At 47.8% G+C, this 14,234-nt stretch overlaps 1 protein-coding gene across 1 annotated transcript; it reads right to left on the bottom strand.

Annotated features, from left to right (window-relative positions):
* Positions 1–3,830: 3,830 nt before the first annotated feature.
* CRKL (CRK like proto-oncogene, adaptor protein) lies at positions 3,831–14,234 on the bottom strand. The gene is made up of 3 exons (XM_075568470.1): positions 13,594–14,234; positions 11,212–11,677; positions 3,831–6,133 (listed from the first exon to the last, which is right to left on the bottom strand). The coding sequence occupies exons 1-3, from the start codon at positions 13,983–13,985 to the stop codon at positions 5,999–6,001; spliced, it is 993 nt and encodes a 330-aa protein (XP_075424585.1). The 5' UTR covers positions 13,986–14,234; the 3' UTR covers positions 3,831–5,998.

Here is a 14,234-nt window from a genome sequence, read left to right as displayed (position 1 = left end):
GTCACAGGAGAATATATACAGGCATACCCCGGTTTAAGGACACTCACGAGTAAGTACATCTCGCTCAATATGCAAACGGCAGCTCGCGCATGCGCCTGTCAGCACGTCCTGAACAGCAATACCGGCTCCTTACCTGTACCAAAGCTGTGCGCAAGCGGGGAGACTATAGAGCCTGTTACACATGCATTATTTACATCAGTTATGCACGTATATGATGATTGCAGTACAGTACGTGCATCGATAAGTAGGGAAAAGGGAGTGCTTCACTTTAAGTACATTTTCACTTTACATACATGCTCCCGTCCCATTGCGTACGTTAATGTGGGGTATGCCTGTATGTTACACGCTCCGGTCCCATTGCGTACATTAATGCGGGGTATGCATGTATGTTACACGCTCCGGTCCCATTGCGTACGTTAATGCGGGGTATGCCTGTATGTTACATGCTCCGGTCCCATTGCGTACGTTAATGCGGGGTATGCCTGTGTTACATACATGCTCCCGTCCCATTGCGTACGTTAATGCGGGGTATGCCTGTGTTACATACATGCTCCCGTCCCATTGCGTACGTTAATGCGGGGTATGCCTGTGTTACATACATGCTCCCGTCCCATTGCGTACGTTAATGCGGGGTATGCCTGTGTTACATACATGCTCCCGTCCCATTGCGTACGTTAATGCGGGGTATGCCTGTGTTACATACATGCTCCCGTCCCATTGCGTACGTTAATGCGGGGTATGCCTGTGTTACATACATGCTCCCGTCCCATTGCGTACGTTAATGCGGGGTATGCCTGTGTTACATACATGCTCCCGTCCCATTGCGTACGTTAATGCGGTGTATGCCTGTATGTTACAAGCTCCCGTCCCATTGCGTACGTTAATGCGGGGTATGCCTGTATGTTACATGCTCCGGTCCCATTGCGTACGTTAATGCGGGGTATGCCTGTGTTACATACATGCTCCCGTCCCATTGCGTACGTTAATGCGGGGTATGCCTGTGTTACATACATGCTCCCGTCCCATTGCGTACGTTAATGCGGGGTATGCCTGTGTTACATACATGCTCCCGTCCCATTGCGTACGTTAATGCGGGGTATGCCTGTGTTACATACATGCTCCCGTCCCATTGCGTACGTTAATGCGGGGTATGCCTGTGTTACATACATGCTCCCGTCCCATTGCGTACGTTAATGCGGGGTATGCCTGTGTTACATACATGCTCCCGTCCCATTGCGTACGTTAATGCGGGGTATGCCTGTGTTACATACATGCTCCCGTCCCATTGCGTACGTTAATGCGGGGTATGCCTGTGTTACATACATGCTCCCGTCCCATTGCGTACGTTAATGCGGGGTATGCCTGTGTTACATACATGCTCCCGTCCCATTGCGTACGTTAATGCGGGGTATGCCTGTGTTACATACATGCTCCCGTCCCATTGCGTACGTTAATGCGGGGTATGCCTGTGTTACATACATGCTCCCGTCCCATTGCGTACGTTAATGCGGGGTATGCCTGTGTTACATACATGCTCCCGTCCCATTGCGTACGTTAATGCGGGGAATGCCTGTATGTTACACGCTCCCGTCCCATTGCGTACGTTAATGCAGGGTATGCCTGTATGTTACACGCTCCGGTCCCATTGCGTACGTTAATGCGGGGTATGCCTGTATGTTACACGCTCCGGTCCCATTGCGTACGTTAATGCATGGTATGCCTGTATGTTACACGCTCCGGTCCCATTGCGTACGTTAATGCGGGGTATGCCTGTGTTACATACATGCTCCCGTCCCATTGCGTACGTTAATGCGGGGTATGCCTGTGTTACATACATGCTCCCGTCCCATTGCATACGTTAATGCGGGGTATGCCTGTGCTCCTTTTTGTACATGCAATATATTTGTTGTACTTTTGCGACCAGTGCCGGAATTCACGCATAAGCTAAGTATATGAGGGGCCCCAAAAACATGAATGCATTTCAAGTTTTAAAATGGGATGATAAAGAAAGAAGATATGGAAAAAAGATTCTCTATAAATATGGGCATTTTCGTTCAAATACGACCCTAAGCATCCTGTGCATCGAAAGTGACATTAGTGACACACTTTGTGGCTGATCCTTTGAAGACATCAGTGCCTTTGCTCTCCAAAAATTCCAAAAGAACATGTTTTAATATTAAAATGAAGGCGATGTGCAAACACTGTGCATTTTAGCTTCACACCGCCATCTCTGTGCATAACTCTGTAATTAATTGCTGAACAAAGCAAGGCTGGAACCACAGCAGACGCTGTATGGTCAGCTCGGCTCGTGGCGAACTGTGGCAGGTTGTGTTGCTGGGATAGGACAAGATATTTAAACAATGACTTTGTAAAAGCAGCTTTAAACCGTGTGGGCAAGGTGCTTATTCCAAACCTAGAATATGTTCAGGGATTGCACCCGTGCCCCGCTGATTATATTACATGGATCACATCTGCACAGAACATACAGCACTGTATCCCCAGGGAGAATGCCTTCCCTGCACATGGATAAGCTGTATTCCTGGCCTAGGGGCCTCGTCGCTTTACCTGCACCTGAGGCTAAGGTGATGTGTCACACAATCCTTCCTGACAACAGCTGGGAAGGGGGGGGGGAATACTCCCTGACCCCGTGTACTGTACGATGCTAGGGTCATGGACGCCCCCCAACCACCGTGTACAGGAAAGTACCGTTACTGTGGTGGGGTTAAACAGCAGCAGAAAAAGAAAATGCTTTAAAGCTGCAGTTGTCTTTTTTTTTTATTTATTTATTTTCCTTCAATAGTTTCATGTGTGCAATCTCTAATTACCTAAAGAGCTGTATAGCTGCAGGTCAATTCGTTCTCCATGTATTGATAGGTCGAAATTTGGTGACATAATTAGTGAAGGGATCTGTTTATATTCTGCTTGTCTGTCAGTGGAAGCTCATGAATATTCATGAGCACTCCTGCACTGACATGTGCAAGAGGGAGGGCAGGGCTTACAAAGGGGTGTGCCAGGGCTTGTGACAGGACATGAAGGGGCAGTGCCTTAGCAAATGGCTGTTAAAATAGAATACAAGAAAATTGGTCTTTAAAAGTTGTTTTTTTTTTTAAAAACAGAAAATGCTAAAAGTATTTTTTCTTACTACAGAACTGATTTATTAAAAAAAACACACATGCAGGATATTGCCTGAACTGCAGCTTTAAGTGTGATGGGGAAGTGGGTTGTGAGGGGAGATTCCCAGCAGCTGTGTCACTGTGTGCCAGTGACACGCTGGCCCACGTCACACTGAATTCAGAGTCCTAGAGCTCCAACTCACTCCCACCCTCGAGCGCATCTGTCACCTGATTACTATGCGGCGTTGACCGACCTGCACGTCACAGCTCCGCATCGGGCGTGAATGCATTCTGGGGGGCAGCGGTGACGGACAGGTCAGCCAGCTCTGTGCACAGGGTTACATTTTAGGCACCCAGCAAATTTCCCCCCCAATAAAATAAGATGATACTGTATATATTGTACGCATGTAAAAAAGAGGCAAAGAATAGTGATAATGGAGCTAAAAGAAAAATAACAAACCTCTATCACAAGATGACAAATTCCTATTGTTTTATTGCAATAATGCTAGGAGGATGTCATGTTTGCATCGAGAAGTGACACACTAAACCATCTCTGTAATTGAACCCCTGCTTCTCTTGTAGGCTGCAACAACTAAGAAATAGACCCAGATCTCAATTAATGTGTGACACACACACACACACACACACACACACACACAAAAAATAAACAGGACTAAACCCCAAAAAGCAAAAGCGCATTCGCAATAAAGGACACACTTTGTATTCTAAGAATATAAGTAATTTAATACTGTTAATTTTACAGCACAAAAAAATAAAATAAAACTCAAAAGCTATGATTTCTCCCCCTCCAAAAACAATGTTAGAAAGCTTACACCAAAAATATTATACATGTACACAATGTTATCAAGTGAACCGCACATCCGCCTGCGGCTATGAAACCTGCAAGTGTTATGGCAAAAACATCCCGCAGGGAGCAACGTGAAGAGCAGTGACCCGCTGACCACGCGTTCCACGGCCTGGAAAGGTCCGCTTCATTGTAATTACACTGGATCAGAAAAAAAAAATGTCAAAATAAAAAAAAACACGGAGTCCGAGAAGGTTAATACAATATAAAATTACAATTTACAAGCAAACAAAAAAATAAAATGGCACGAAAGAACTTTTCCTCCCTTTACAAAAATAAAAACGATCGGGCACCCGCACGAGATTCCCTTTCAGCATCTGACAATCAAAGCGGATTTCCAACCCACATGGGAGCGGAAGCCGATGAGACTTCCAAAAATCGATCGAGCCGTCGCCGAGCAGTGGGAGAGGCCAGGGGGCTCCACGAACCAGCCCCTGAACTCATCGATTGGTTTAAAAATCTGCAGAATATGGGACATCGAGGCGATGCTACTAGGAGCGACCCACTGGAACGGTGCAGCTCGGAGACGGACAGACGCAGGCCGGATATCTCCGAGGAAACCTGGTCAGCGCCACGCGGCGGCCATTGCTTTCCTAACCATGTGCAACTTCCTTTTTCAAGAACAAACAAAAAAAAAAAAGGAGAATTTAGAAAGCAACGTACGTGGGATTATCTGAAGTAGTGAGGAGCTGGCGGATTGTGTGGGAATCTGTCCCGGTCTCTGCAGAATGTCACTGCACGTGTGGGGGAAACCAAAGACCCCCCCCCCCCCAAAAAAGGCTAAAAATGGTTGGAGATCTTGTGTCTGAAACGGGTTCAGAACTGTAGCAGAATTTCTAGTACTGGGAGGTTTACAAGGCGCAGGGCTGTGTACGTGGGACGGCCCGGCACGAGAGAAATGGAGATCTCCTCTCGCCCCTTTCCAGCGCAGTTCTTACTTTTAAAATCTGATGCTCCACACTGGAGACAAGCGGTTAAAAACGGAGCTCTACCCAGAGCCCAGTGCAGTGCCAAGGTTACTGTGGTAACCTCAGACACTAGAGATTAAAAAAAAACCCATGATTTTAACACTAACATAACAAAAACAAGAGCAGAACATGCTCTGGGGACACAGAAGTGACATTAGGGAGTTAAAGCCGCAAAGGCTTCCGGGGGGGGGGGGGGGAATTGCGGGCAAAGGCTTCCGGGGGGGGGGGGGGGATTGCGGGCAAAGGCTTCCGGGCGCGTGGTAAGGTAGGTTGCAATCTTTTGAATTTTTGTCCGAACAGTAAAGTCTAACATGGTTGCCGGTATAAATAAAATCCTGTCTCGCCTCGGCCATGTAATAAACCCATTAAACCGTTGCTTGTGTAATACAAAATATCCTTATTTGCAGCGCTGTCCGGCCCCGGGCTGCTGCTCAACACAAGAGCGCGCCTCGGACCCAAAGTTAATGACTTGCTTTGAGGTCTCCGTTTGTCCCATTGTTTCACACACAGACAGGGGTGGCCAACTCCAGCCCTCAAGGGCCATCAACAGATCACGTGTTAAGTATATCCCTGCTTCAGCACAGGTGGCTCAATCGGTGGCTCAGTCGAAGACTGCACCACCTGTGCTGAAGCAGGGATATTCCAACAACCTGACCTGTTTGTGGCTCTTGGCTGGAGTTGGTCACCCCCCTGCCCTAGAAAAATCCCCACCCGCACGATTTGAATTTGTTCGAGGGAAATCGACATCCCAAACGCGCGCATTGTCCCCCAAAAGTAACAAGAGGAGCAGGGTTAGCGGCCCGGTCAGCCGGTGCAAGCTTGTTCGAGGGCGGGAGCACGCGGTAAGAAGCAGCTTTGCACTATGGACAGACACGGCTATGTTACATGCTTCAGTAGGTGAACCTGGCAGTGTGTTATTTTCAGAAGTGTCAAATAACGTGAGCGGCCGAGAGACAGCGGAGCGAAGCAACTGCCCGGGAGAGCTCAGGAGGTCTGGAAGGAAGGAGAGCAGGAAACAGCAGCAGCAGCACGAGGAGGGGAGAAGCAGAGCATCACTCATTCTCATCCGGGTTCTGAGGGTCGATTATTTTGACGTGTGTGAAGGGGAACAGCCCTTTGCGACCGTTCACCTCTCCTTCCCACTGGCCGTTAATATTCATCCGCGTTACTTTCACCAGGTCCCCCACCTGCAGGGGAAACAGACAAGTAGAAACGTGAACGCAATAGCTAAGAATCCACACGAGACAGCAAAGTCAAACTAGAAGGTACAATAGACAGTCATAGCTCCTACCCACTAGCGCCCCCCCACGTGCGGTTAAACACAGTGCACCTGTCTGAATGACAGTAATAAGAATCGTTGTGCGCCTCATGTAATGGGGAGACGTGGGGACAAGGGGAGACGTGGGGACAGGTTCAAAAGGGTTATTTGGATCCTAGATAGAAATACAAACGCAGAATAGAACCACGTGACCTAGCCTGTCCATTACCCTATGTTCCCCACCAGAAAACCATCACAGGGAAGAGATATTCTGGATAAAGAAGTTTCCGTTACTTAATGTGGAACCCAAACCCATTCCAGGTTTCCCTGCAAGTTTTCTAGGCGACGCCAGGTCATTTTACAGCATGTGATACCAATCTGAAATCCCTTTATTTCCAGAGGGATGAAGGCGACAGTCTGCAAAGACTTAACCCCGTCATACACAAAATCACACAGGCAGAGGAAGGGACACTTTCCAGCAGAATAGAATACCAAGTTCAACGACAAGACATGTTCTCATATAGATACATATAGTATATTCCCGAAGAGCACAAGATCCTCTGTACACGGCGAACACCAACACCCGAGAATAAAACTAGCCCTCCCTCCAACACGATCCCGACTGGAAGGAACTATTGAACACAATTTGGTGGTTAAAAATAACCCCAGTTGCAACAAGGGGGTGAAGTGAAGTTACACTTTGGCAGGGGTTCTCAACTCCGGCACTCAAGATCCCTCAACAGGTCAGGTTTTCAGGATATCCCTGCTTCAGCACAGGAGGCTCAGTGTCACACACAATCTGATTTAGCAGCCGAGGAGTTAATTTATCTTTCTGCATAATTACTTGGGGTGCGCAGAACTGCAATTTAACAAGCCCCATTCCTAGAGTGAACCAAGGACAGCAACGTCTCATTGTTAGATGGAGTCACATGACATCTTAACATGGACAAGTATAAAGTATTTTAAAATATATTAACCATCTCCTGGGTAAAGAAACACTGTAGGGTTTTTACAATCTTTAAATAATGGTTTGTGTAATAAGATGGTCAGTCTTCCAAACTATGTGTGTTTTGTACAGTAACATTGAAGCCCGCGTTAGTCAGAGAGGGGCAGCCGCAGTACTGGAGTCAGGCACCCCCACTGGGTAAGATTGTACCCTCCATGAGCCGGCTGTACAGATATCAGCGCTCTGAATGTGTTAGAGCACGTAAGTCACAGGCTTTCCTATCAGCCACGCCGCTTACACGACAGACCCACCCATTAGAAAAGCGTGAGGTATTCCTGCTGCAAAGTATTAGCTACCAGTCCCTGCTGGAATCCACTGCCCCAGGGAGGCAAATCTGACTCAGAAAATGCCAAACATTCCCTCGCACACCGGCCGCTTCCTACCTGTACACTCACTTCTTCCTGTGACTCAGGACACACAATTCTGTCATGTGTCATTTCCTCAGTGTGCTATGTTACACTGTATTTACTGTGAAGTCTCTGCTGCTGCCGCCAGTGACTCACTGCCACACTGACCCAGCTGAGATGTGTGAACACATGCCCGCTCACTGCCAGGCTGACCCGGCTAATAAGGGGCAGACACCAAACACTCCCCTGCGACAATGGCATATAGTTTTAGGTTAACTAGAGCTGCATTGTCCCTTCAAAAATATTCCCAATTTAAAAAATAAATAATTAAATTGTATATAGAAAATAACTTTTCTGTAGGAAACAAAAACTTTAGAGCGGTTTTACGATCTGAATCCAATGTGGAGGACGAAACGCTCGATCCTAACAACTAGGGGTTTGCACAGTAATTATGAAGCCATCGCTGGGCAAATACAGATAAACACAAGAAGCGAAAATACCAGAATGCACCAGACCAGGTAGAGAAACGGGGAAGAAGAGCCCAAAATACCAGGTGGAGCAAAAACACTCATTTTAACAGGACACAAAGCAGCAAAAAAAGTGTTAAACAATGACTGAATCTTTCAAAAGAAAAGTGGTTTTTAAAAAGGCGCTTGACGGACTGACCCTGTAATGGGTGTCTTTTTGCTCCCTTTGACATGTGGGCCTCCCTTAAGCATGATGCTGGAAAACCCAGGCACACCCCATAATGGAAGCAAAGCCCAAACTGCCGGTTATCACCGAGGGGTTAACTGTACACAGAGCTGATGTGGCAAAGGTGTGCTGACCGGGATGGTGTCATCTGTTCATTAGTTACATGTACATATAACGCACTCACTTTAGGGCAGAGGTAAAGTATTAAACCAATGTATTTGATATTACAATGGCCCATAGGGTTGCCTTGTAAAGCGCTGGATGTGCATTCGTTGTAAGGGGAAAGGTTGGATAGCGAGGACTACCTGTAGTTTATACATGGAGGCTGTTCGTGCAGGTCATGCTGCATTGGATAACATGCCTCTCCAGCAACAAAACATTTAAAGCTGCAGTTCAGTCTTTTTTTTTTTTTTTACATTTATTTTTTTACTTCAATAGTTTCATGTGGGCAATCTCTAATTACCTAAAGAACAGTATAGCTTCAGGTCAATTCGTTCTCCATGTATTGATAGGTCGAAATTTGGTGACATTAAAAGCTGGGATTTGTTTATAATCTGCTTGACTGGCAGTGGAAGCTCATGAATATTCATGAGCACTCCTGCACAGACATGTGCTAGAGGGAGGGCAGGGCTGACAAAGGGGTGTGCCAGAGCTTGTGACAGGACATGAAGGGGCAGTGCCTTAGCAAATGGCTGTTAAAATAGAATACAAGAAAATTGGTCTTTAAAAGTTGTTTTTTTTAAAAACAGAAAATGCTAAAAGTATTTTTTCTTACTACAGAACTGATTTATTAAAAAAAACACATGCAGGATATTGACTGAACTGCAGCTTTAAGACAAGTACTGACAAACGTACACACAACTGCTTCGGCTTGCACAAAACAAAAAGTTAATATATAGGATCTGGCTGATCAAACGCTACAAGCGCCACAAACACAGTGATGGGATAGCAGACATGAATGTACGCCTTCATATACCCATGTGCAAATGAATAGAAAAGATGGGCCAGTGTGAGAACTTGGGTTACACAGTGAATCTGATGCTACGAGGCCATGGTGTAGTACAGAGCGCACGCACATTACCGCACGCTATGGGTGTGCCACGCAGGCCACAATGCAACGTTGACAGCCACACATTTGGCCGCCAATACTTGAGTATTTCTGTACCCCTTCCACGCGCAGAACAGGGCCGCCATGTCTATGCCTTCGCTGGGATTTCATTAGAACAGTTAGGACAATGTGACCTACTTTTTCCCTTTGTTAACTTTACAAAGTGTTTCCTTTTGTTATTAACAGTAACCCAATTAGAAAAATAAACCCAAGAGACATTCCTGATTATGTTCTAAGAATTGCCACACTTGTTAATAGATTGAAAGTAGGTCTGCACCTTTCAAAGGCAAAAAATACATACAAATGTCACATACATGCAACAGCGCTTTGCAGTTTTACGTGTTCAGGCAAACTTCACGGTGAAATCCTACCAACAGGTTTTTTATTTACATAGGGGAAATATTAAAGCCATCTAATATTTTTAAAAATACGGCGACATGTAAAGCACGATACATCAAGGAGGTGTTGCATGGTCTAGGTGTCCAACAGACACATGCAAGCGTTTATGTTGAGCACGTTGCTGACCGACTCCACGATCAACACCTCAGATGTCCAGACTACATACAAATCACTACAACCGCCAACTCCGGTTTCTTAATATGAGCCAAAGACACGCTAAAAGTTACATAGTACTCTTATTCAGTGTATATTAGAATATGCGCAAGTAACCAGAGCAGGGGCGGCCAAGGCCAGTCCCAAGGGCCACAAACAGGCCAGGTATTGAGGATATAAACCTGGCTCCGTGTCTCCCCTGCTGAAATCTCTCTGGTGGCTTCCTATCAAATCCCAAATCTCGCACAATTCTCCTCCTCACTTTTAAATATTACACTCCTCTGCCCCTCCTTACATCTCGGCCCCAAATTCTCGCTATACACCTGCAAGGCTCTTGCGTTCTGCTCAAGGAGGTCTTCTCTCTACCCCCTTTGTATCTAAAGCCCTCTCCCACCTTAAACCTCTCTCGCTGACTGCCCCACACCTCTGGAATGCCCTCACCCTCAATACCCGACTAGCACCCTCTCTATCCACCTTTAATACCCACCTTATCAAAGCATACGAGTAGCACCGTGGCTGATACTTTACACCTCATACAACGACCGTGACCTCTTGCAGACGCACTTAGTAGGAAGGTGTTCTGGTGTCTCTGTAAGTTCTTTCTACTTACCAATTAGATTGTGAGCTCTTCGGCTCAGGGACTCCTTTTCCTAATGTCACTTTTATGTCTGAAGCACTTATTCCCATTGTGTTATTTATGACTGTTGTGTGTATTACTGCTGTGAAGCGCTGTGTACAGAAGGGGGGTGGGGGGGAGGGAGACATCTGCTTCAGCACAGGTGGCTCAGTCAATGACTGCACCACCTGTGCTGAAGCAGGGATATCCCAATAACCAGACCTGTTAGTAGCCTGAGGACTGGAGTTGGCAACCCCTGCTCTAGACTATGAATGCTGCATTATTACCATTACTGAATATTTCTTGACCAGAGGAAGAGCGAACTTTCAAAAAAATGTTCCTCTAAATATCAAATTGTTAGCCCAACTAAAAAAATAAAAAAAAGAAGGTCCAACTACTGAGAAGACACACACACCACACCACACCACACACCCTGTCTAATAAAATCTCCAAGGGCCGTTTCTTGGCCCGGTAAAGCAGACTGAAGCAGAGTGCAGCAACGCACAGGACCACGTCACTACTGCAAGCATCTGAACATATGCAGTCACTGCTCTAAAGGCCAGCTGGAGGTCAGACTGTGCAACTTCCTAGGCATGAGCCCAGGCCACGCGTTATTGGAAAAAGCGTGACATTTGCACACCTTTAAGTATGTGCAGCCGGAGAACCTTACAAGTCAGGAACTTACCTCCAACGCTAGGGCCGTCTTATCGTAAGCACATGGCACTCGTTTCTGAATTGCTTTAGCATAGACAGGTCCGTTCTGTGTTGATGGTAAAGGGTTGATGACGGCTCCGGGAGTGGTGGAGGAGACAGGTAGCGGGCTGGGGGTCTGAGGCTGCGCGTAGGCATGTGCTGGCTCTGGGATTCCGTAGCTGTTAGAATTCCTGTTGCCCATTTTTCCGTGCATGGAGAGGCGGGACAACTTCTCCACGTATGGGACGGGTATCATTCCCAGGCGGCCGTCCTTGTTGCGGGCGCTCCACCATTGTTCCTCAGGCTTCTCCACAATTATTAAAATCTCGCCTTTCTTAAAGTGCAGGTCTTCAGCGTCGTTCCCGGTGAAATCATACAGAGTCCGCACGTATTCCAAACTGTCCTCGGACACAGGCATGTTTGGTGCTGACCCGGTCCCCACGAGTGGGCTTGGATGCCTGGTCAGAGGGTAAAGTTCAGTCAGTAGAAAGTAAAGAACTGCACTTGTACATTTTATAGGATCAGAAAGCTTTACAAAAAAAATCATTCCTACATTGTTTCACGCACTAACTACACGTATGAACAGATGTAAACCACCAACAAGCGGTGTGTGGTCTACACACTAAAGTGACACAGGAATAGATTGAGCAGTAGCATGTGGGAGTCTGAATCGTTAGAGCTGCTTGTGAAACAGGATTTAAAGCTCAGCAGAGAACATCTCCTGAGGCAAAGCCTGTGTAATCACATTCAATGAATGAATTACAATGAACGACTACAGCATATTGTGACAGACTAACTAGATTATCCCACTTTGGGTCTGATAAACCCAAGGACTCCTGTTAAGACCAACCACTTTCCATATCCCCTTTCGGATTCTGCTAAGCACGGACTACACTGGCATTATCTCAGTTTGTGCTTTCTCCCATCTGGCACACAATGTATTTACCTCCGTCTTGCATCAACAGTACATTATCAGACTGTACCACGATACAATGCCGTCTGCTACAAACATTTTAACTTTCCCCGTAAACAGCTGGATTACTGTGCGTGCCACACGGTGTGAAATTATCCAATACACAAAACCAAGCAGATTGCAAGTGTTAGGAATCAATAACGCTGCAGTGTCAATTACCCAGCGCCGATTCTCGCACAAAAGGTAAAGCCGACTCTGCTTTCACAAAGGCTGTGTCGTACGTTATGATATGTTCCAGACAAACATTGATTTGTTGGCAATTCACCAAATGTAACAGTAGTGGGTTTCCAGCGTAATTCGCAGCCCGGGGTGACAGGAATGTGGTGAGCACGAAACAAAACTCAAAATCAGCAACTTGTTTTGTGTCGCTGGACAAAGCAGAGCTTTTATTTTTGGATGCCGACAGTAGCATGAAACTCAGTTACACGACAGGAATGAGAAGTCCGGCCGGTCAATGAGTTTCTCGCTTGCCTTGCGCTGGCTGAACCAGAACGCTCAGATCCCCCGGGGCTTGGCAGTGTCCCCTATAACTTCCAGTTCTAATTGTCCCAGCTGACCTACTTTGCATTGGCACAATCTGGCAAACTGTGCTACTGAAGCCGATATGTCTGGATGAGGAACAGGTTAGCACCAAGCGGGTATTAGAGTTACGGTATCCCCGCTTACAGGGGGAGGACATCTAATATCCCAGGACACCAAACTAACTTATGATGCGGTTATAGCTTCCAGATCTTGTTGCATGTGACAGGATAGGAGATGGCACCACAGTTTTAATCAGGATTACTGGGCGACCTGCAGTGCTTTGCATAATTATAGACAATATTACAGTATGCCAATAGTATGTGGACTGAAGCAAACCACCTCGGTTGTTTTTTAGCTGCCCATTAGTATTAAGGGACTGGTCCTCATCCTACATATAAGATTAGGACTAAAACTAACAATGCGTGTGTAAACGCCAGAAGCGGATTGAACTCCCCTGCAGATAAGAACCGCATAGGGTACATTCTCACCCCTAAGGCATCCCTGGATTTGCAGTCATGATAACCTACACCTGGAGAGCAGGAATACATCACCCCACAAACCTGCGTCACCTGTCCCCAGTGACTGTATCACCCACACACCTGTACCCCGTGACTGCTTCACCCCACAAACCTGCGTCACCTGTCCCCAGTGTGTGAATCACCCACACACCTGTCCCCGGTGACTGCATCACCCACACACCTGTACCCCGCCACTGCATCACCTGTCCCCAGTGACTGCATCACCCACACACCTGTACCCCGCCACTGCATCACCTGTCCCCGGTGACTGCATCACCCACACACCTGTACCCCCAAGCTCTGGCTGCACACGGTGAGTGTGCGCGCCACTTCCCAGTCACCCCCCTCCAGCCCCTCTCACCGGGGCGCCGGCTCTATCAGAGTGGTGGTGTCCAGGTAGTGGATCTTGTAGAAGTCCAGCAGGGCCGGCAGGTTGTCGAACTCCTGGTCCCCGATCTTGAACCTGCGGCTGGGCAGCGAGTTGATGATGTAGTGGGACACCCGCGAGTTCTCGGACACGGACAGCACGTGATCCCCGGGGCAGGTGGACGAGTCGCGCACCAGGAACACCCCGTGGCGCTGGCCCTGCAGCCGCGACTGGGCCTCGTGTCGCGACACCGGCCCGAAGTACCAGCCGGAGCGGTCCGACGAGTCGAAACGGGCGGACGACATGATGGGTGATGTGGGGGGCCTGGGAGGATTAAAGATGGCGGCTGTGATGGGGGGGGAGAAAGCGCGCTCCCTCAGAAGCATACAAGATCCTCCCGAGCTGTGGGTCTCATGTTCCCGCCTGAGGCGGCTCCAGGTCCCCGGGGTGGGCGGGCCCGGAGGCTGTGCGTCCTGTCAGGCCCGAGCGGTCAGTATGTATGGAGACTCCCCCCTCCCCAGCCCCGGTGGTGACCCGACCCGTACGCTGCAGCCGCTTCCCTGGGTCCCCCCCTCCCTTCCTGCTCCGTTGCGAGACTGAGGAGAGAATAAAGATGGCGGCGGTAGGGGGGAAGC

The sequence above is a fragment of the Ascaphus truei genome, chromosome 13 (genome assembly GCF_040206685.1).
Source record: "Ascaphus truei isolate aAscTru1 chromosome 13, aAscTru1.hap1, whole genome shotgun sequence".
Classification (NCBI taxonomy): Eukaryota; Metazoa; Chordata; class Amphibia; order Anura; family Ascaphidae; genus Ascaphus; species Ascaphus truei.
The sequence above is the reverse complement of the archived record's forward strand: the minus strand, read 5'-3'. Positions and strand labels throughout refer to the sequence as shown.